This window comes from Lepisma saccharinum, chromosome 14 (genome assembly GCF_977018435.1).
Source record: "Lepisma saccharinum chromosome 14, izLepSacc3.1, whole genome shotgun sequence".
Taxonomy (NCBI): domain Eukaryota; kingdom Metazoa; phylum Arthropoda; class Insecta; order Zygentoma; family Lepismatidae; genus Lepisma; species Lepisma saccharinum.
Genome location: NC_139242.1, coordinates 47007881 through 47032051, shown reverse-complemented (window position 1 = coordinate 47032051; position 24171 = coordinate 47007881). Strand labels below are relative to the sequence as shown.

The 24171-nt window shown below is 36.7% G+C and overlaps 2 protein-coding genes across 5 annotated transcripts in view; one reads left to right on the top strand and one right to left on the bottom strand.

The window, feature by feature from the left end:
- AIMP2 (aaRS-interacting multifunctional protein 2) lies at positions 1-19045 on the bottom strand. Of its 2 annotated transcripts, XM_083135532.1 has the most exons (6): positions 18706-19045; positions 14370-14462; positions 11590-11769; positions 9649-9877; positions 4310-4681; positions 1-151 (listed from the first exon to the last, which is right to left on the bottom strand). In XM_083135532.1, the coding sequence occupies exons 1-6, from the start codon at positions 18925-18927 to the stop codon at positions 129-131; spliced, it is 1119 nt and encodes a 372-aa protein (XP_082991658.1). In that variant the 5' UTR covers positions 18928-19045; the 3' UTR covers positions 1-128. The 2 variants fall into 2 exon arrangements, with proteins under 2 accessions (XP_082991658.1, XP_082991659.1); XM_083135533.1 differs by lacking the exon at positions 14370-14462 and having other exon boundaries at positions 18706-19044.
- A 50-nt stretch (positions 19046-19095) lies between these two features.
- E(bx) (nucleosome-remodeling factor subunit NURF301 E(bx)) overlaps positions 19096-24171 on the top strand; it is a 92448-nt gene continuing 87372 nt past the window's right edge. For all 3 annotated transcript variants that reach the window (XM_083135530.1, XM_083135531.1, XM_083135528.1), the window contains exon 1: positions 19096-20669. In XM_083135530.1, the coding sequence (XP_082991656.1) occupies positions 19664-20669 (1006 nt within the window). In that variant the 5' untranslated portion in view covers positions 19096-19663. The remainder of the gene's footprint in view (positions 20670-24171) is intronic.

Genomic DNA, 24171 nt, shown 5'->3' with positions numbered 1-24171 from the left:
CTGTAAGTAACTTTTATTTGCAACATTCCAATAAATTAGTTTTACAAACTGTATCAAAGTTAACAATCAATCCCAGTCTCTTGTTTGAAATGCACAGTATCTTCTTCCATCACACCACTTCACAGGGGTCAAACATTTGCAACTTTAGTGCCTAAAAAGAAAGTTTCATCAGAGTATAAATTGGCAACTACTTATCACAATATTGGCTTTGATATCATCAAGCAATGTCAGTGACAAAGACTAATTTTTAAACAGTACAACCGATGTAACCTAAGTTAACTTTTTGGCTTTGGAAAGCAATTTAAACCCTGAACATAAAAGGCAAGTTAATCTACTTGGGCTTATGGTTCCATTGGAGAGCTTGAGGAACTTTCTATCAATAAACAGAATCTACCTGTCATTTAAAAATACAAGTAAACAAGTAGGTTACACGTTCTTCCAACTTCAGCACTCACTGCAGTACTTTTTCAAGCAAGAACTCTTAATTCTATGCAACCTTTTATTTTTTATTAGCAAATCTAGTTTTATAAAGGAACTACCATATGCCACAAAACATTTTCCTCTGGAATTATTCAATTTTCCACAATTTTTTATTAATCTATATCAAGTTTTAAAAATGGTTAATCCTGCAAGTTGATATAATACAAGTGATTGGTTATGTATTTTATTATTGAACTTTCAACGCATGTCAAACATGACCACACACACACTCATTATTAAAATGTTATTTCTATTACTTTTTGACCAGTATATTGTGTAAACTTCTTCAGATCATGAGTTTTAATGCCTACAGTCGCACAATTGACAAGCGGATGACAGTAAACATACTTCTCACTGTTAGTAAGTAGTTCAGAATCACATACAAAAGTTACAAGCTTATCATGATCGTTGATAAGTGCCAAAGGAGTTACACAACCTTGTTTCACACCAAGTACATTAAACATAACAGATTCATCTTCAAATCTTAAATCCCTTGCTCCTATCTTTTTAGCCACTTCACTTAGCTTAATCTCCCTATCATGAAGTGCTGAAAGAAGGTATAGAGATTTCTTCCTGTCTTTCAGAAACAGATTCTTTATTAAAACCAATACGTTGCTGACCAAGGCAGTTTATTAAGATAAAACACTTAACACGTAACGTTTCGACCCTGTATCAGGGTCTTCCTCAGACGAAGAACTAAACTAAAATGATGAAAAATACTAAATACAGAAAGATTACATACACATAGCAGGGTCACAAGCCACACAACAACAAATCAAGGTGACAGTCCTTATCTATGAAGATTTCTCCAAAGGAATTAAACATCTCACCTCCTGACAGTTGTTGACTAATGGGTCTACTACACTGACAGGTGATTGGCAGGTCAAGATTAGCACCTGCTTACCACTCCCCCACCCCTCCTGCCTTTTTGGTTATGGATGAATGCCTCCTCCTCTGGTCTTCTTCTTTTCTCTTCTTTCTTCCTTCTTCATACTTCTTTTTTCTTCATTCCTTTTCTTCATCCTTTCAACTTTCTCTAACACACTCTTCCATTCCTTGTTTATCTTGAGTCCTCCATTCCAATTCATGATGTCTTCTCCTTTCTTTTCTATTTCTTTGGCCTCCTTCCATTTTCTCACTAGTTCTCTCTTCTCTTTTCCTATTCGCCTAGCCGAATCCCATTCAACTTCATGTCCTGTTTCTCTAGTGTGTTTGAATATGGCATTCCTGTCTCTCTTCAATCTCACATCATCCATGTGTTGCTTTAACCTGTCTTTAAGTCTCTTCTTCGTTTCCCCGATATATACACTTTCACATCCTCTGCACTTCACCTCGTAGATAACCCCTTCCTCTTCTTCCTCTCTCTTTTCTTCCTTCTTCTTGCTGGCTATACTTAAAATAGTGCGTCCTCCCTTCCTGTAAGTTCTTATACCCACTTTCCTCAGCACTTTGCATATCTTCTCTGTGGCATCGCCCATACTTCTTATACCAAACCATCTCTCTTTTTCTTTTTCTTCCTTCTCTTCCAGTCCTCTCTCTTTTATCTCTTTCCTTCTTCTGTTGATGTTGTGTCTGTCTTTCTTTTCATAGCCATTCTCTTCTAGTTGTTCCCACAGGCTATTAATCTTGGTTTCTTCTTCCCCTTTCTCTGTGCATATCTTCTTTATTCGGTCTTCCATGTTCCTTATAAAATTACGTTTAGTTCCATCACCCACATCACTTCTTTTGTGGCAGAACACTCCTGCCGAACACTTCTTTTGATACCATGTAGCCACAATCCCCATTCCTCTCTTCTTTTTCATCTCAATATCCAAGAAATTTAATGTTCCTTCCTGTTCCGTTTCGAGCTCAAGGAATATCCCTGCTTTCTCATCTTCTACATCTTTAACAAGTTTACTCAGCTGCCTTTTTGTTCCCTTCCATATCCCAAAACAATCATCCACATATCTACAAAACAGACTTAACTTATCTCCTCCTTTCACTATCACTTCCTTCTCCCATTCATTCATAACTAATTCCGCCAGCACAGGGCTCAAGCAAGAGCCTATATTCAGACCTTCACTAATCTTGATGATTTTACTCCCCACTCTGCTGTAGCCATTGTCCCAAATGGTTTCCAGCGCTTGTACCACTCTCTCACTATCCCATTCTCCTATAATGCTTTCCCCCCCTTTCTTCCTCACTATATCCACTACGTGTCCCCTTTTGATGCTCGGGAACATGCTTCTCACGTCTAGGCTAAACATTATGATTTTATCCCCAGACTCCTTCAGACCTTTTATAAGGTCCACCACTTGCTCACTGTTTTTCACGGCTCTGCTTTCTTGTTCTCTCACTAACACTTCAATTACCTTTTTTAACTTCTTCTCCAATGGTTCCAAAATATTGTCCCTGCAATTCATCACTGGTCTCAACTTTATCTCTTCTTTATGTATTTTGGGAAAGCCTTTTAAACAGGGCAGTCTTCCTGCCTCCTTTGTGAGCTTTCTAAACCCCCTCCTTGCACAGAGAAAGGGGAAGAAGAAACCAAGATTAATAGCCTGTGGGAACAACTAGAAGAGAATGGCTATGAAAAGAAAGACAGACACAACATCAACAGAAGAAGGAAAGAGATAAAAGAGAGAGGACTGGAAGAGAAGGAAGAAAAAGAAAAAGAGAGATGGTTTGGTATAAGAAGTATGGGCGATGCCACAGAGAAGATATGCAAAGTGCTGAGGAAAGTGGGTATAAGAACTTACAGGAAGGGAGGACGCACTATTTTAAGTATAGCCAGCAAGAAGAAGGAAGAAAAGAGAGAGGAAGAAGAGGAAGGGGTTATCTACGAGGTGAAGTGCAGAGGATGTGAAAGTGTATATATCGGGGAAACGAAGAAGAGACTTAAAGACAGGTTAAAGCAACACATGGATGATGTGAGATTGAAGAGAGACAGGAATGCCATATTCAAACACACTAGAGAAACAGGACATGAAGTTGAATGGGATTCGGCTAGGCGAATAGGAAAAGAGAAGAGAGAACTAGTGAGAAAATGGAAGGAGGCCAAAGAAATAGAAAAGAAAGGAGAAGACATCATGAATTGGAATGGAGGACTCAAGATAAACAAGGAATGGAAGAGTGTGTTAGAGAAAGTTGAAAGGATGAAGAAAAGGAATGAAGAAAAAAGAAGTATGAAGAAGGAAGAAAGAAGAGAAAAGAAGAAGACCAGAGGAGGAGGCATTCATCCATAACCAAAAAGGCAGGAGGGGTGGGGGAGTGGTAAGCAGGTGCTAATCTTGACCTGCCAATCACCTGTCAGTGTAGTAGACCCATTAGTCAACAACTGTCAGGAGGTGAGATGTTTAATTCCTTTGGAGAAATCTTCATAGATAAGGACTGTCACCTTGATTTGTTGTTGTGTGGCTTGTGACCCTGCTATGTGTATGTAATCTTTCTGTATTTAGTATTTTTCATCATTTTAGTTTAGTTCTTCGTCTGAGGAAGACCCTGATACAGGGTCGAAACGTTATGTGTTAAGTGTTTTATCTTAATAAACTGCCTTGGTCAGCAACGTATTGGTTTTAATATGGAAAAAACAAGGCTTAATTATATTACAGATTCTTTGTGTGCAGCCCAGGTAAATGGTGAACATGTTTCATCATTGCCTCAACAGTGAATACTTCAGGATGTGTGTGATTGGTAAATTCGATATCTAGATCATGCAATAGTCTAAACAAATCATTTTTGCCCTTAGGTTGCTTCAAAACTTCTACTTCCTTGCTGACGGAATTTTGTTTTTGACCACATGACATATTTTCGACCCTTAAAGTATGGTTCTGAGGTGTTGAATCCTTACCGAATTGGCTTGAGCACCGCTGAAACCACTTCTGAACATTGTTTGGATACTCCTGGCGATAATATGGCTGCTGTAACAAAGACCACGCAGCGACATCTGCTATGCTCGGACCATCCCCCATCAGCCAAGATGATTTTCCGAGCTTTCCGTTAAGTTTCCTGACAAATGCCTGCTGCTCTTTGACAGTCTTGGAGGAAATCAACCTGTGACAATTGTCTAGGATCGCATCAACCTCTGTACTTTTGACGGCGTCCTGGGCATCGCAGAGGTGCTGTGAAGGAACCAGACGAAGCAAATATCTCAGAATATTAACTTCTCCTTTAATGGCAGTGTGTTTAATGGGAGACAAAATCAGCTCTGGATACGAACTCACTGCAAAGCAAACAAGAGAAAAATATTTTCTAAAATGCATTCATTAAAGACTTCCATGCAAGGTCATACATTAGAATTTTATTTCTTAAAATCACTAGAATATGTTACTGAACTGTAATATGTAATAGTTGACATTACGTGAATTAAGCAAGGATGTACAAATTGGAAGTTACAAATTTATACTGAAAAATATTGAACACTATACTGAAAAATATCGAACACTAAGCTACAATTTAGCAATGAAACCTATTTACATCATTAAAGGATACATTAAGTCTTCTGGTAACATAATTTTAACTTAGTTTGACACAAGATCCTGTCTTACTCCTTATGCTAAAAAATACATTTTTCAATTCAATACTTAATATTAAAAATGGCACATTCCTTCTTACACAAGACATGTCACAAACTCCTTGTTTGCATCAACAGAACCTGCATGAGCTTGGGGTCTGAGCATGTTAAGTGGTACACTTCGAATCGTGCCACTGAAGTTCCCAGGCTTAACAATTCCAGCCAGGGCAAGGTGTTCTTTGTGAATGTTTCTTCATCAATTCCATGCAATCATCACTCATCCGTATCATAGCAATTAATCCATTGTTTCCAGTATTAACATTTTTTTGAAAACCTCAGGCAATAGGAGCACAAAGTACTATTTTTAACTGAATATGCAATTTCTAAATCCTAGCATTTAGAATTTCTACAAAATGTTTTCAAGAAATGTACAGTTTTCTGCACTGCACTATAAATTTTGTCCTTTGAATGCAGAAGTCAATAGTACTTTAGAAGTCTAGAGTTCACATATAAATTGTATAAAGGGTCCGGCAGAAACGATCTACCACTTTCAACGGTTGGTAGCCAGTACGGCCCCGCAGTGAGCATAAAACCGAGCAGGGTAGAGTTTAGCAGGAAGGATGCCATTTTAGCTACAATGGAGCGTTAGACCAAGATGCATCGTGCTTTTGTGATTGAAGCGTATTTCAAAAGTGGTGACAGTGTGGTAGCTACGCAGCGGACGTTTCCACAGCAATTCAACATTGGGAGACATGGAAGAGTGCCAGAACGGCACACAATTCGGAGGAGGGTTGATCAGTTTCGAGCTGCTGCAAATGCCACGAATAAGAAGCCACCGGGAAAGCCGAGGACAGTGCGGACACCAGAAAACATTGAGAGGGTACGGAATGCTATTGACAGGAGTCCTAGGCATTCAGTAAACAAACATGCTGCAGTTTTACACTTGTCAGACAGAAGTGTGCGCCGCATTCTCCACAGCGATTTAAGTTATCATCCGTACAAAATACAGGTGACCCATAAGTTATCCGAGCGTGACTATGCCTCCCGGAAACAATTAAGTACAGACCTAATCGACCTATTGGACGAGAATAGGGAAATTCTTCCCAACCTGATTATGTCGGATGAGGCACACTTTGAACTGACAGGCCATGTCAACAAACAAAACATGCGATACTGGAGTAATGTGAATCCACAGGAACTCCACGAAAAACCATTCCATAGTGAAAAGGTCACAGTTTGGTGTGGTGTTTCGGCTTCCAGGATTATTGGACTTTCCTGATTCCTGAATTACAGAGACAGGGTGTTGATTTGTCATCAGTTTATTTCCAGCAAGATGGTGCAACTGCGCATACCGCTGGAGACACGATGACAACGTTACGTACGGTGTTCGCGGGCAGAATCATCTCACGTTTTGGGGACATACCGTGGCCAGCGAAATCCCCAGATCTGAGTGCTTGCGATTTCTTTCTGTGGGGGTACCTCAAGAGCCGAGTGTTTGCATCACGTGTCCCCAACTTAGAGATTCTGAAGCGTCGCATCAGTGAAGAGGTCAAGGCAATTCCACCTGAAATGCTGGTGAAAGTGATTTTCAAAAAATAATTATTGTGTCATAAAATGGCATTATGTTCTTTATCAATTACCACTCTCGTCCTTTACATTCCCTATGTAGTGTTACTGTAGGAACTATAATAAACTGGTACATTGTTTCTGCCTGACCCTGTACATGGATTAGTTTAAAAAAGGAAAGACTGGATCTTCAAAATATGATTGTGTGTCAACAACATTAGTCTAGTTATCTTGGTAACTCTGGCATACACATTTAACAGCAAGTTCTCAAAACTGATCATAATGAAAGCAATCCAAATCATGGTCACCTCCCACCCCTCCCCTATTTGAACATACCAAAATTCTTACTTTTGCAGGCCAATTTTTTTTAAAAAATTTCAATCTTTTTGTGGTGTTCTAAAAGTCTAATTACAAATTTTTACATCTTCAACTGCACTTGTTCATGAGAATCAAGTTTCTTCAACAGTTTAATTCTCCAGATATTCCTGGTTTGCTTGTCAGGCACTCTCACCCCCCCCCCTCCCAATTTCCTATTGAATTTGTTTTTAAGTCCTCTTATGCACTGAAAGGCTGGGCCTGCATTTTAAAGTGGGATCTGAACCACTTACGTGCCTCCACCAGGTATCAAAACCAAGATGCCTTGATTACAAGTACATCTTTGGGGAGGCCCTCCCATTTCTTTTAAGAACTCGCTTGTCATCAGGGATTGGCAGATTAATTTTAGACGCCACATCATTTTTACCCTTAAGTTAACTGAAAATCTTTGTTAGTAAGTTTAGATTATCTGTAATATTACTCCTTTCTTGTGAAGTGATAAATAGGTAAACGAACAAGTTTTGAATGAAAGTTATTAGCTACAAGATCAAGAGATGCTCAATCCCGAAAGGTTGACCTATGGGTAGGGAGACAAATTTATGGTAAATAAAAACTGAGGAGAGCGGTAAATAAAATGTTAGATCAGCGGTATATACCAGCGGTGGAAAAAAATTGGCACACACTTTTTCATTATGACAGGAAACAACATACAAAAGAGCAATAAATTGATAAACTACTTCATTTTTATATACTTTACACATATACAAGTACTCCAACCGAAAAGAAAACATGAACACAAAATCACTTCATTTCTAAATTGCATATCTCAAGTGATTTATTCATTGTATGTATTTAAAAGATATCCTTGCTGTCCAACAAATAAAATAATCACTACTGCACATACATAAACACATGTTGAAAATCACACCATTGTTTCCCTTGATGTGCGGGAACAGACTAATCTTATTGCTGCTACAGCTAGCAAGTTCAATGAAACTGGAAGTTGAGTACATATTCGGGGGAAGAAAGGAATGCAGCCTGACAGGGAGAGAAGCTTTCGAACTGAGATTATGTTCATGGGAAATCCCAATTTGCAGCATCTTCCTGATGTGATCGAAGATAAAACGTTCTTCAGCTGCAAGTGGTAGGAAACTTTAGGCAAACGTTTTGTTACAAATCGACAGTTTGCGCGCACAATCTCGATTGCTGGTTTTTGCGAGTTTTCGACTTAATTTGATGATATTTCACGGTTATTTCGCAAAAAGCATTCATTTCGTGGAAAAGCACACATTTCGCATTACTTCGCGAATAAAACTCATGCAAATTTCATCATTGGGGGTGTAGTTAAGTGCAGGATGTTCAAAATTTCAAGTTCCAAGCTCTCTCCAAGTTCAATCTTTTGTTCTTGGCTTCTGCAGGTGTTAACTTCGAATTAAGTGAAACCAGTTTTGCTGAAGGGGCTTGTAAACAACTTTCAATTAAAATTTATACGTATTCCGAATTACCCATACCAAAATACATAAAAAAATCCTATCTTACCCATACCAAAATACATAAAAAAAAATCCTATCTTAACGGGTGTGGAATGAAAATAATTTCAAATTAAAGCATACTTCATATTATCCAATATATGAGGGGAAGTCAGTAGATAGGTCACAAAATGATGTGGGATAGCTGAAAATTGTAGTGAATAGTTTCTAAAGGTACCATTAGGTAGCAGAACAATACATCTTGATCTGCATCTGCCACTCAGAATAAAAATAGCGACTGTGCTCGATGAGTGTACATTAGAAGAGAAGCGTGGTGGTGTGCATTTTTGTATGGGAAAAGGAATTTCTGCAAAGGTTACTCATAAGGAAATATTTCTTCTTTATGGTAAGAAGTGTTTGTCGCATAAAGCAGTGCACAACTAGGTTGAAAAATTCTCGCAAGCAGTGGCAGCGAGGGAGGGTAAATGCCCCCCCCCCCCATTTTCGCCACTTTTGCCCCAGCACTATGCTAAACCTTATCTACAAAGGTAAAAAATATACTGTCTTTAGTTTTGGAACCCAATTGCCGCCACTGCTCGCAAGGATGGTCAAATGTTAATGAAGACCAACTTGGCTGTCCTGATCAGAATGTGACAGAATAAACAGTGCCGCAGGTGGAGGAAATGATTTGACCAGACAGGCAAGTGATGATAGACAGCATAGCAACTGCAATAAGGTGTTCTCATGGTTTAGCCTGCAGTCACAACTTAGCAGCAAACGACAATGCCTCATATGGCTTGAGATGAAGATGTTGCACACGAGATGAGACCGCAGCCAAAAAACTTTTATGCAGGATGTTTTGGTGGACTGATAAAGTAATGGGATAAGTGTATTAATGTTGGTGGAGATTATGTTGAAAATTAAAAATTGTTTTTAAGTCAGTATCTCACATAGAATTCTTTTAATAAACATTTGTGACCTACTTACTGACTTACCCATGCAAATTTACAAAGTTTTCATGTAATTTGAAAATTGTTATCCTTTTACACAATATTGGTGAAAATCACTTCTGCATAACTTCCACGATATTTAGATCATGTGAAAGTGTCATACAGCATTCAACAGGCTCGGATACTAGGACTCTGGAAAAACTATTGACATATTATCGCTGATTAAATGTCGCATGATACCGATATGGCACTATTGGTTTCAGCTCAGATTTATTTGTTGCACATATCGTAAATACTAATACACACACATACAAGAATTTGTTGCACATATCGTAAATACTAATACACACACACACACACAAGAAAAAGTACATACCATCTTTCCATACCAATGTTACAACAACATTGGCTGAATATCTGTCTCCTGATGAACTCATATCGTCGCCAATGAACTGATTGACAATATCTGGAACCTCCTTGATAGTTGAATGCACATGTGTGGATATTCTAAATTTTATCTTCGCTCCCCATAAGCTCTTCAGAGCAAGAAGTGAGAATGGAGGATATTGTGGATTTGCATTTATCACCATATCATGGAAGGAATTCTGCAGAAAAAGAAAACAAGGAAAAGAATGGATAAAAAAACAGATATTTTGTTAACAACTGGAAGTATATATTTTCAATGTGGCATGCAATTTCTCTATGACATATTGTGGCTGGGTGTGTATTACTCACTATATAATATAAACAATACTAATACATTTTTACAGAGTATAAAAGGGGGGATAAAGGGAAAGAAAACCTCGAGGAATTTAAAGGTGTATACAGAATTATATGCGAATGTGGAAAAGAGTATATAGGTCAGATGAGTAGAAGGATGCATGTAAGATGGGGCGAACATGATTATGACATTAGAGAAGGGGTCCCCCAAAACAGGGCTATCAGAGCATATAATCAGGAGTGGGCATAAAACTATCAAGAGGGAGGTTATCAGAAAAGAAGGGAATAAATTGAATAGAAATGTTTACGAGGCTACAAATATTTGCATGGGGAGAAATGTAAAACTTAATCGGGATGATGGTAATTTGGAAGAGGGTTGGGTGAGGCTTTTCAAAAAGTGGGACAAAGCAATGGAAAAAAAACCTAACATTGGATTCCATGTTACTCCGGAAGTCGTCAGAGCTGCTGGTGTAGAACGTGAGTTGTGATGTAGATGGAGGGGAAATAGCATTCACCTCTTCTCCGATGGAAGTTGTTTCACCAGTGCCAGCTATGCCATCGTGCGTGTTTTTATTCTTTTGTACGAGTTCCCGTTTCTATGGGATCTTAATGGATGCAGATGTTTTCGGATTTAATGGGTCTTTTAAATAATGAGGTTTTTTAAATTGTAATATGTCAGGGACAGTTTTTAAGTGTTTTTAACACAACCCTCTACCTAATCCTAATATTACACTTTACAATGCGGCATTATGTTTTAGTGCTTAGAAAGAATTGTGAACCTGATGAAGGGGGCAGTTGTACCCTGTAACGTCGTTCTTAAACAATTGCATACTCACTTACGTAAGTAGCTTTTTAAACTAATTTTGTACTATTTTTAGTATTGTTTATAATTTCTCTATGGTTCTAATCTTAAAACTATAGTGACAGTAAACTCCTAAGACCAAACTAGAATTTTAAATGATTTATATTTGTACTAGACGGACAACAAATATAAAATTTGTGGATACCGATAAAATTGTGACATAAAATTTCAAATTTTTCACATAAGAACTTGGGTGAATGATTCAATTGAAGATACATGACTCCATTTTACTGCTAGGGATTAGAAGTGGAGATGTGTTGATCTGACTCAAAAATGGAATCCTTGAAAGAAGATGTTAAGAAAAACCGAAAACTGCATTTTTGGAGTTCTGGTTCTCATATGGGTGAATTTTCAAGAAAAATATTAATGTACTTTTTGGTTGAAACTAATATATGATTGGTATATAATTATCACAGAACTCAACTGGTAAAACATATATTCCCACTAATTTGTACACTGCCCCAATTTAGATATTGTGTTTTCCTAAGGATATAAAATCAATATCAAATCATAAGGGATTTTCTAAAAACATGGTTACTCTATCTACAACAAAACCGATCCGAGGCACACATTAGCTATCCAAAATGTACCAAAAAACCCAAGACTCCAACTATGCCTACTGTTGAAATTTTACAAAATTTACCTTTTGCAAGTAACCGTAACAATATTTAGACAGAGGATCGAACAATTGGGTTATTGTGATTGCAAAACATCCACACACAAGAATATGCTTACCTGAAATACGGATGAATCTTGAACAGACTCTACGGCCTTCTTACACACATCTTCGTTCGACGGAGCCAAAGGCATTCTTAGTTCTTCCCTAAGTCCCTCTATCTGCCGCTTCAGCCGTGCCAGCTGCTCTAGGATAGCCTCTTGCCTGTTCTCCAGGGCTGCTACTTCTGGGTTAATCGACTGTAAGAGACAAAGTCTTTCAAGTTGCAACAAAATAACTTATTCTTGAGTATGAAATTAGTATCAATCATGTGCAATCAGTTTTTAACAAGCCTCAGTTTCACATATAGTTAAACAGTACTGATTAACGAGTGTTCTATGTGCTATAGACTATAATCCAAAGTAACATATGGTATTTCAGAGCTCCCACTCATTGTAGCAAAACATATTTTCCTCAAGTTTATTGAAGGTGTTAAGTGATAAATTTAACTTGCTATTCATGAGAATCAAGTTTACTCAGTATTGTTCAAAATAAAAACATTTTTAAGTAGAATACATATCGAGGAAAGTGTTCCAAGAAAAAAAGCAATTTATTTATAATTCAAAATCCATTCAAGTACACAAAACATTTGATTTCCCCCAACTTTTCCAGGTTTTGATTGAATTATTTATTAAATGTATGGACAATCCATGTTTAACCATTCACAGGTTAATTCCTGGACTTTTGCAGGTGAGTGAGAAGCCCATATTTTCATGTAATCTACACAGTTACATGATCTATTGATTATATTGAGCCCTTTGGTAATTTTGAAGAGTATTATTGAAAAACTTCAAAAGTTAACCACTTCTTTCATCCTGTTGTTGAAAGGAAATGGGGAGGAGGAGTGCCGAGAAATTTATGTAATATTGTAAAGCTAATTAAAACAATAAAGTAGACAATAATAAAATATTATTGCAACCATCACTGAACCACTAAGACACTGTAGAAAATATATTCAATGAATTTTAAAAATTATTTTTAAACTTTACCGTACATCAATAAGCACCAACTTTTCTAAAAAACAACTTTTAATCATTATTTCATAATAAGGTACCCAGGAAATATGTTGGTATTGGTATAGTAAATTAAATAACATAAAAAGAAAGCAACAAATATTCTCAATAACGAAACATTTGTCAGATTAGTTGAAGTTCAAAAATATGCCGAGAGTAAACACAAATTACAGGTAGTAACAAGTTACAGGCTACTTATGGAATACTGAACTGAGTCCATAAAATTATCACAATCATTTAACCAGGATTATTTGTAAATAACTACAATAATTATGATCATCTGCAATGCCAAGCAAGTAAGCTTAGCAAACAAAAATTTAAACTCCAAGTACCTGCATTAATGGTTTTCTTTCCCCTTGGCACCTTCACGCATAGGGCTTTGCTAAAAATAATTGAGGAAACAAAAGAAAGATGTCACTCCAGATGTAATTTGTGAAAGAAAAAATAAGTTAAAAAATAAAACCCCTCAGGGGACTAAAGAAAGACATCCAATTAAACAATTGCTTGTGCAAAGGATACTCTTATATCTGAACTAAAAAGAAATGTGCAGAGAAATGCGCTAAAAACACTTATTCTGTTTTAATTTCCTTAGGATAGCCTATCGATTCATTTGTGATATCCTGCACCTAACCCAAGACACACTGATATATTCCATGTTTATAGTTTTAAGATGCATTTCTTCTTTCATGTATGTATAGATTGCTGGTTTTTGAAACAGATCTGATGAAAGGAACATGTGCAATGTTAAGAAATTTCACCAGAATTGTGTATAAATTGTTTGTTATAAACGAAGATTAGAAAGATTGTAGCATTTATGAAAACAATTTTGACTAAACTCAGTAGATTACTCATATTAATAGGAGAGGATGCCCCATCATCTCTGCTAATTAGACCAAAAACCACTGCCGTCAAGTTATAAAATAGCCCTGTCTAGTTTGCAGCACTTCTTGACACCAGGTTTAGTGCAGCGTCGGGCTGGTACAAGGAAATTGTTTTCAACCAAGTACACACTGCATACAAGATTAGTGGTGTTCAAATTCAGAAGATTCAACAAATGCCTGGCTGCTGCTTTGAATGCTCATTGACCATGTACCTCACTGTAGAACATAGTGCAAATGGTGCAGACACCAAACCAGTGCTTCATTTTAAACCATAGCATCTCCCATAACCTTACAGCCTTGACGAAACAACCCCCCCCCCCCCCCCAAACAAATGAAGAGTCAAAAAGTGCAGATACAAAGGGACAGCAAACATCTGACAATCAGCCCCGTCAGTGCCTGGAAACCAGATGATTATATTTTTAAAAAAAAAATAATACAGTCAAATTACCAACCTTTGTACACTGTATATTTTGTATTTGCTTGGAATGTCATGATGAAAAAGAGTTTTTGTTTTAAGACTGTTCTATTTTAACATGTCTATTTTTCAATTAGCATTTAGGCTTATCTTCACTGCACATCAACAATAACACAGACTAAGATAAGCAGAGAGTTTTCAAAGCAAAAGACCAATTAATAGACTTAAATGTCCAATGTACACAAAAAAACATAGCATAAGGAAACCTGCGTAGAACATGTAACGTTCCTCTTCCTCTAAGCAAAGCCCTTTAGAAAAGAACAAAAATCGAAATTTATGCACAAAATAAACACCTGCTAAGGAAGGCAAAGCTATTAAAAATAATATAAATATCTATTAAGACATTATGGACAATTATTACTCGAAGTATTATCCAAAACAAAACATAGCAGTTGAGAGTATAGGAATGCACAATAGAAAACTACGCGTACCTTCCTTTCGTAGCAGAGAATAGCTTGCCTGAGAGCTTCAGACCAAGGGTACGGCAATCCCTTGGAATCCAAAAAGTTCTTTTCCGTTACCAACTGTAAAAGGCAATCTCAGTTGTAGGCAATGCAACTTTTACAAATTAACAAAATAAGATTATTACAAGTTTTCTTTTTATGCTGTTTTTTTATAAAGAGCCATAACTACCATATCTCAGGCATATTATACTGATATTATATTTAAAAAAAATTGTTTAAGATAGCACACAAAGAAAAAACCCTACAAATTATTGTAGTGTGTTAACAATTAACATCAAAGTAAGTAATTAATTTAGTTCTGACAAAAATAATCAACAGGAGTGTGATTGGAAACTTACATTGTCACTGCAGAAGTGAACCAATAACTGGAGAAGCTGTAAAATTTCAATCTCCGGGAAAAGTATTTCTTCAATTTTACAGGACAAAGTACTTACGGAACTGAGCTTCTGTAGACTTTAGAAAGGTCGTGGAATTATTTTCTCCCTTCGTTCAATTTATTCGGCAGGTAAATCATGTATTTTTCGACATTAATGTTTCTCCGAAGCACAAAATCTCTTGCCTCCATTACGTGAATCAGATGTTCAATGCGTTTGATGACCCTCAGTCAGTGTTTCCAACCATGCAGTTTTGTAACTCTGTAAACGTTCCAGAATGTACATGAATGTGCATCATTTTTCAGTACGAACAATTTTAACTATGTTTGCCCTACCTAACCTAACCTTGCCGTGCATGGTTCATGGGGCTATTGAATGGTTTTAGGGGCTATCTGTGCATAATTTGTCGTACTAGGTATCTTTCGGTGAAGAAGGTTGGAAACACTGCATACCCACTGATGATCGATAATGCTAGTCAACCTGTGCGTGTTACGGAAGCGAAAAAACCACAAAGAATAATTATTCGACATGTCAAAAATAGAAATTATTTTAGTTTAAAAAGCAAAACTCCATGTAAAACGATCTTTCGCAATGCAGAATTCGGTAAGTACGAATATTAAAAATCACGGAATAAACGAGTTAGAAATGTTTTGCAGAGATTGAAATTTTAATGAATATAATGCTTACCAATGAAGAAAAGGTATGTTCTTTTATAAATTAATCATGTTACTCTAGGATTAGACATGGTGATGACTAACCTCGGTGTCATCCTGCTTTACATACACTTGAATGTGGATAAGAGGCATACTAGCTGTATACTTTTTGGTTAGATTTATTTTGTTTATTTTACTTCACTTTTCTGCCTCTTTGGCTAATCACGAAGATAAGGATGAACGATGAAGGGTCACCACAAAGAACACCCATGCACTGGCTGCAATTCAAACCAAAGACCTCTGGCATCATAGCTAACCATTCTGGCAAGGAAGCAGTCTTTGGGCTGTATACTTTCTGGGGTACAAATTGAGAAACCACAATTTTCTCATGATCTTTAAAAGGGAACAGGATGTGTCTATTACAGGAGCGCCTTAATCTTCTTAATTTTCTACAAAATGTTCCCACTGGTTTCTGCAATCCTTTATAGCTGACACACACACAAAACCCAATCCCGAGATCATTTCTGACCCTATCCAGGAATTAAGTTCCTAATACAAAATTGCAATACTGCAGCACAATGTTTTAAAGCAGTCTTTGGGAAGTTACTTTATGCTACACTGTATGTAATTCATTGAACATGTTTCATGTATGGATTGCAGGCAGGTTGTTCTTTTCTTTGCTGGTGACAATCTAAAATTAACACTCATTTTAATTAAATTATAATAAATCTAATGTGTTTAAATATGAAAAATATATCGGTAAGATAATAGAAAGTAAACTCTTGAAAAATAATGTGACGCAAAACATTCACTTATAACACACACATGTATAGTATAAGGTTTAAAATTTCATATAAATTATTTCTTTTTAGCAAACCATAAGTTTGTTAATTACTTTTGAAATGTACAAAAAAAGTAGATACCTTTATTCCTTGCAATTGCCTTAGCCGTTACTGTCACTTCCAAACACTTGGTTAAAGATATGCACCAGATTTGAATGTTATCCAATTGAAGAAAAAGAAATATTACAAACAACGTTAACAGTTCGTTATATCGGAGAAACATTAAAATCGGATATTTTGTGTTTTGCCTGGTTCGTACTTACCAATTGTGTATTGCGGAACATAGTTCAAGGTGCCATTATGCTTTACACACGAAAACAAACACAATTTTTCACATAGAGAGTAGTTTTTGTTATTCCTTTTTTCGCTGACGTAACACAATATGGCAGGCACAGGTTGACTAATGTTGTAGGTATGCAGTGTTTCCAACCTTCTTCACCGAAAAATACCTACTATCATGTTCGTCACGTGTGCAAATTGTACATTATGCACGGGTAGCACCACGAACCATTTCCAATAAGGTTAGGTTAGGCAAGCATATTTAAAAACAAAAGGGGGTTTGAAACACTGATAGGGGGTGACGTCATCAAACTTATGCAGCATTTGGTTCATGTAGCGAAAGCAATGGCACTTGTGCGTCGGCGAGATATTTCTCTTGAAAAATACATGATTTCCAGGTGAAATAGATTCTATGATGAAAGAAAATATGTCGACAAATGTTCGAAACCTTAGAGAAACTCATTTCCATAAGTAGTTTCTTCTGTAAAAATGAAGAAATGTGTCTCCGATATAACGAACTGTTACCCAAACAAGTCAGAGAGCAAGACGACATTACTATATTTCATACAAGGTAAGGAAGAAAAGTGACAGGGCGAGATGGGGCAATCAGTCTGCCCCCCCCCCCCCCAGCAAACAAGAAATATTGTATGTATATAATATCTTGTTATGGACCAAATATGCACTTTTGCATGCTATTTAGATGCATACTAAATGCAACCTCGCCCAGAAAATATCCCACTATACCCCCAGTTCATTAATTCTGGCACCTTCAATATATAAAGGTAAAAACAGATAGTGGATGGGGAAGAATTAGAAGAGCAAATTGACAATATAGAGAAAGCCTCCAATTTTGTTAATTTTCGGTATACTAACTAATTGAGGCCTCCTAATCACGAATCTGTTGTAAAAAACCAGGGGTCACATCTGGAAATTTGAAAAAAGCCGATTGATTTTTTATATATATATATATAGCTGTATATGCGTAATTTTACGAATGAAAATGTAAGCTCCTGTCATTGTTCCAACCACACCCTTGTTTAACAAGAAAATGATTTATGACGTTCAATTCTAGTACGAACCCTATCTTTTTCAATGAATTTAGGGGTGAAATGAGTGCTAATGGAACCTAACCTAACCTCGAGTGAATGATTCGTTGGGCTACCTGTGGATGGTTTGTGGGGCTACCCGTGGATGGTTTTTCGGGCTAACGATGTTTCATCAAAATGTACAATTTCCAGACGTGACTGCCAGTTTTTTACAACAGATTCGTGATTAGGAGGCCACAATTAGTTAGTATACCGAAAATTAACAAAATTGGAGACTCTCTATATTGTCAATTCTTACCGAATTAGATAAGTAAAGTTTTCATCCCTGACCTGACTCCAGTAGCCATACTATTGACCAAAGAAAAGGTAGTTTGATCTTGTGGTGATACCTCCAAAATCTAAGACAACTGCATAAAAAGTGTAGGTTCACATTTCAAACCTTTGGTAGAAATAGTGCAAAACATATTAAAATACCAAATCAATATATTTAGTTTATAATCGTAAACAAACTGAAATAGAGTGTAGCTACGTAAGTGTTCCATGTACCACAGTCCATAGACTTGAAAAATCACGTTTATATACATACTAACAACAAAGATTTTTTTTCTCATGTGTAAAGAAATAAACTACTAATTACTTCCCCTTCACTCTTAAATATCGCTTGTTGAAAAGTAATTGAAAAAGTTAGAAATTTTCCAAATGAAGTAAACTAGCTTCCTAACATAATGAATATGATGATTGTTAAGTGCAATATGCTCACACAAGTTCTAAACTATTACGTAAGTGGAGAACAGAGCAGAAAATCTTAATCTGGCAAGGTGTTGGAAGCCGCAGCCATGTACGATTGTCCTACATAAAAAAAAAATTACCAGGAAAACCTACCTCTAAATAGGTAAATAATGTCTGCAAATCCCCGTGTTTTACTTATGTCAATCGGAAGAGCTAGGTGACGTAAATAAACAATAAAAGGAGCGGAATGAACAATTAAATCGCGTGTAACCTGAATGCCTTCTGTTGAATCATCGCTACAACAGTTGTGGGTGGGTTTCTTGTTGAGAATTCTATTCATAGAAATACATTTCCTCTTCAGAAAAACATTAAAGGTTAACCTGATTAGTTGAATCTTCTGTTTGTTGACTCCTGTAGCAAGTTGCGAACTCTTCGTAAGTACAATTGGAGAAAGATCCTTGAATGTTTTTCATCCTATACATGCATTTTGGAAGCTCAATATCTTCTGCTAGCTTGAAAACTGGGCGAAGCCTATACACAACAGTTGGTCCGTTCATATTGTTAGTATATGAGAATCCACATGCTCCGACCTTGCCACGCATTCGGTTTTATCGACTTCACAGCTGCCGATTACCTCTATATTCTTTACCAGGACTTGTGCTCATGCCTCTCACCTCGCTCGCTTTCCAACACCCAGCGTTGGATTAGAAATACATACGCTTGTGCTGCCCTCTGTTCGATGTGTCCTGCAATTACGAAAGATAGACGATCGTTGATTGGAGGGAAGGAAAGCTTTGACAACCTGGAGGCCGAAGCTGGAAACGTTAATTGTAGAGAACAATAATTTTCATATTTTCGGTGAATGTGTTTGATCCATCAAGAAAACTTGTTTTATGGTGTTTAAGACCTATTGAAGGAGCGCGTAATAACATTTGCGATTAATATTGTGTACGAAGTTGTCATGGCGGCGATTCGTTTAACCAATCGTAGTGCGTCTCTGTGCAGTTATGGAAGCTAGCCATTACACTTTACATTTCGCGTCAGTGAGATAATATGTGTTTTGACGAGGATTACAGGAACATTTTCTGGTATTGTTAAGGTGCAAATGGCAGTATATGTATCCGTGAACACTGTAGGATATTCAAGTCATGAATGTACCAGGTTAAATTAAGGAGAGAGTGTTTGGTCACGTGACCTCAGTGGAAAAATGGCGCAAAGCTCGGACTTCAAACATGGGGTCATTTTCAGTAGCATTGGGCTGCGTCTATTTGTATACAATCCTGTGTTTTCATAAACCACGTGTTAAGTATTGTACAGTGATATAATAAACAATTTACAATGTCAGCCAGAGGGACAAAACGTCGGGGTAGGCCCCCAAAGACGATGCTTATGGAAAGACCAAGGAAGTTTCAGATACATTTACTAAAGAAGCCAAAATATCTGTTAAATCGGGAAAATAGAGGATCAGAAACTCCTAACTCGCAGACCAGTACACCATCTGCATCTAGAGCGTCATCTCCGGTGGGAAGCGAGAGTAGTCGAAGAAGTGTGAGAAACAAGAGTAAAGAGAAAAGCAAAAAGACATTAGGCTATCAAAAAAGAGGTTATAACCCAGATGCAGTAGATGACAAGGATTCAGAGTATCATTATGGATCCGATTTTGGAGACGACTCTAGTGGTAAAAGTGAACTTGAGGATGACATATTCCGAAGTGATAGTGAATTCGAAGAAAGTTTGGGAGAAAGTAGTGATAGTGAGTTTTCCCTTTCTAGTTTCAGTACTATTAGTGGAACACAGAGGAGAGTTCTTGTGCAGAAACCTCCAAGCCCCATACCTTTATGGTTACAGAATCGTGAAATACCGCGACTAGAGTTACCAAAATCGTCGGAGGACTTGTTGTTACCTAAAGGTCTAGTAATGCAAGGTTTAAGTATTTATGAAGTGTTACGTCATTTTAGAACTTTAGTACGACTTTCCCCTTTTAGGTTCGAAGATTTTTGTGCAACTGTCATGTCAGAAGAGCAAAGTAATTTATTGGCTGAAATGCATGTGATGCTTTTAAAAGCTTTATTGCGTGAGGAGGATTCACAACAAACACACTTTGGACCATTGGATCAAAAAGATAGTACAAATGTTGTATTGTTTTTTGTGGATGCAATGACATGGGCAGAAACATTGCGAGCATACCTAGAAAGTGACAAAGAATTCGATAGTGAAGTGTTATCTATTTTAAATAGTTGTGAATATCCTTTTACATCTGTAGAAAATAGGTTGAAAGTATTGCAGTTTTTAACAGATCAGTTTTTGATTACAAACCCAGTAAGAGAAGACCTGCTTAATGAAGGTAAGAATTTTACAAATTATTAAAATATATATTAACTGACTGTTTTGAGATGATTATATAATATAATTTTATGTGCAGTTGTGATAAATTGTTGTTTACAAATGCAAATTAATAGTGTTTTTGGTGGAGGATACAAACATAACCTGCTAAAACTAAAAAGTATAATTTAAAATATCCTAAATTTAAATCTTTGCAAATTAATAATATTTATATCCAACAAGAAGTTTCTTTCAGCATCTTGTAGTTTAGGCTACATTTGCATGTATTGAATATGGACCATGATTTAGCATTTGTGAGAACTTTTTAAATAACAGCAATAAATGTGGGTGACGTGGAATCTACTTCCATGGATGAATTTCCCAGTCTTGCCTGACATCAGGAGTAATTATATTAATTACCATCTATAAAGTTAAGGTTCTAGACCTAAACAAAGAAATGATCTTTGGGTTCTTGCAATATTACCGATGTGTGAAACTACAAGACTATAGCTCTGCTTCTTATGACATTAGACCTCCTCAGTCAAGGCTCATAGTGTTTCGGAATCCATTTTAAAATGTACATCCAGTTTTGATTATCCCTATCTGTGCATAAAGTGAACTTTAAAAAAATTATACCAATTAGCCTACATCATGGAAACGTAGGTTGTACAAGTGACCACGGTGCTGTCTGAAACATTCTTTTCACATGGAATACAAGAACAAAAGTTTTTACATGCTGCACATATGTGATAAGGAAGTTTACATTATACAGTGGAACCTTGATAACTCGAACTTTAGTGGAAAATGAAAAAAAATTCAAGGTATCAAGGGTTCCGACCCAAGGTTCGAGTAACTGAGGGCGAAATTCTCAGACTTCAAATTTTATAGGTCTAAAGTTTACGGACCCTTCTGAATGTCGTCACTACGTATGCCTATAACGTATGTAGCATCATTTTAAGTAAATACATACAGGCCTACTGTACACTACAACATATGTAGAAATAAATGTTCACCGACATTATAACCTGCAACTTTTATGCACGTTACATATGTATCAACACTTCTACAACACACACTAAGCACATTAACAATGATGGATACATACAGGGCAGGGCGGGGGAGTTCAAGTCCCGACACGATTGTTGATCACATGACATTGTACGTACGCATCCTACACTTCCACTTATTGAGGTCCGTGTGACTAAAGTTATAGAGGTGATTAGAATTTAACTTCGACTCTAGAGGTTTTCCTTAGTCTACCTTCGAGTTATTGAGCTCGAACTGCATCCCATAAACTGTACAAAAATTCATCTTATCAAGGTTTTATTCAAGTTGTTGACGTAATATTAGTATAGAGTGATGGACAATTCAAGGGGATTACAAAAAAATCGACTTATAAAGGAATTCGAGATGTTGAGGTTATCAACGTTCCACTGTATTACTAAGGACACCTAACCTAACCTGCTTAAAGTATGTACATAGTAAAACCATAAGCATGTAGGAGTAATTAAAATACTAAGAGTGCAAATTCTGACCCACATACCGGAGTGAGATGGAAAAAATAGTTGTGCATCTAAAATGCAGTCAGAAATCAGTATGTTCTTAATAGAAATTTGTAGAGTTTGAATCATGTGGAAGACTACGCAAATGGAACCTGAGCTGATCAGTAAAATATTCATTATTGCTATCAGCAAAAATTCATTTCTATCGGTCCCTAATTTGTAGTAAATACACCTCCAGATCTAGAGTGTACGGTTCCAGGTATTTCAGGCAAAGCATGGCAACATGACATTTTCAGCTACTTTAAGGCTCGTACCAGTGTACAACCTGAATACTGCGTTGAAATTTCAAGCATTTATATTGAATCCCCGTAGTTCCAACTTTTCCCTCTTTCTATTTTTCACTATGTGCACTGATAGCGGGAGTTAGGGACCGAACTTTTGAATCACCCTGTTTTTCTAAGAACCAAGAATGTAAAAATCATCTTCATGAACATTAATTCCAGCAATATTGTGGAATGAAAATTAAATATAGACTTTTACTTTTGAATTATAGGAATTTATCTATCGCAATATGTTATAATGTATTACCTAACCTAAATCCAACATAACTCCAGATCTCATGGCACCCAATTTTCAAATTTCGGGCAGTTATTGTGTAATAATGTATGTATGACATATAATTTTTTGAAAATAAACCTAAATGATTCATTTTCGAGAAAATGGTTACCCACGTTTTTATTACACCACCTTCAAATTTGTTTTCCTTGACAAGGCATATAACTTCTCATGTGAACGATCTCTTCAATTGTAATTTAAAATTAACGAGATGGTGAAGAAAAAAATGGTTGGAAATACAAAATGTGAAACTATTAATCTTTGTATACAGATAAAAAGGTATTATTTTACAATACCAGAAAATGCCATGATTTCGTTAATAATTCAAATACTCGCTAATTATGGAGTGCTGATGACGTATCTGCAGTTAAGATTTGGTGCTCACATGTAGAAATTGTAAAGTAACATGTAGAAGTTGTAAAATAACCTTGTCAATTACCACAATGATTCTCGATACACAAACAGCGATTGGGAGACATGTTTTCTGATATGAACAAGTGACGTTTGCAATTTGTTACACTGTGCAATTAGCCTTACACCCCTCAAACAATGCATGGGTAGCCCCACAAACCATGCACAGTTGTTAGGCTAACATACTTGAAATTTGAGGTCGTAGCAATATCAGGAATATAAATTTTGGGGTAGCCCCACAAACCATTCACGTATAGCCCCACGAACCATGCACGGTTAAGCCAGTTAGGTTAGGCTAACATTGTTAAAATTTGGGGTCTTAGCAATATCAGGAGTATTTTGTTCTTTAAGTATTTGAAACAAAATCTTGTGATAAACATTGGGGTTCTTGAGAAATGGACTGTGTCGGTTGCGATCATGGACCCGCTTATTTTGCAAGTTCTACACATGAGTGCCAAATTTTAACTGCAGATTCGTGATTACTAGGCCTAAATTATTGAGTATGCGGAATATGAAAGAAATTGGGGAAGATTCCGGTATAGTAGAACCCCTCCAATAAAAATATCACAGGGGTGTAAGGGGTGCTCCTTTCACTTAGTACACCCTGGTGTGCAGACTAACGAGTCTGGCAACTGGCCCCATGGCCAGTATAATTCTGTGGCGTCCTGTTTTTGTCCTTATTTGTGCTGAGCGCCCTTTTTAGCCTCCAAGGTAAGGGAATTTTAGTTTTCAGACGCGCTTTTATTTTTGTTATGATAAGGGCTAGACCTCGTATAGTGTGACTGTTGCAAAATTGCCTTAGTGCTAATGCACCAAAAAAAAAAAAAAAATACAGTACACTCGCGATTATCCGAGATTACCTCGGATTCGGAAAGACACTGATAATGCGGACATAATGTGCTAATAGGTTGTAAATGACGAAACAACACTTAAAACTGTATAGTAATTATTTATTACTAGTACAACATAAATGAGATTACTTTTTCCTCTTAGAAT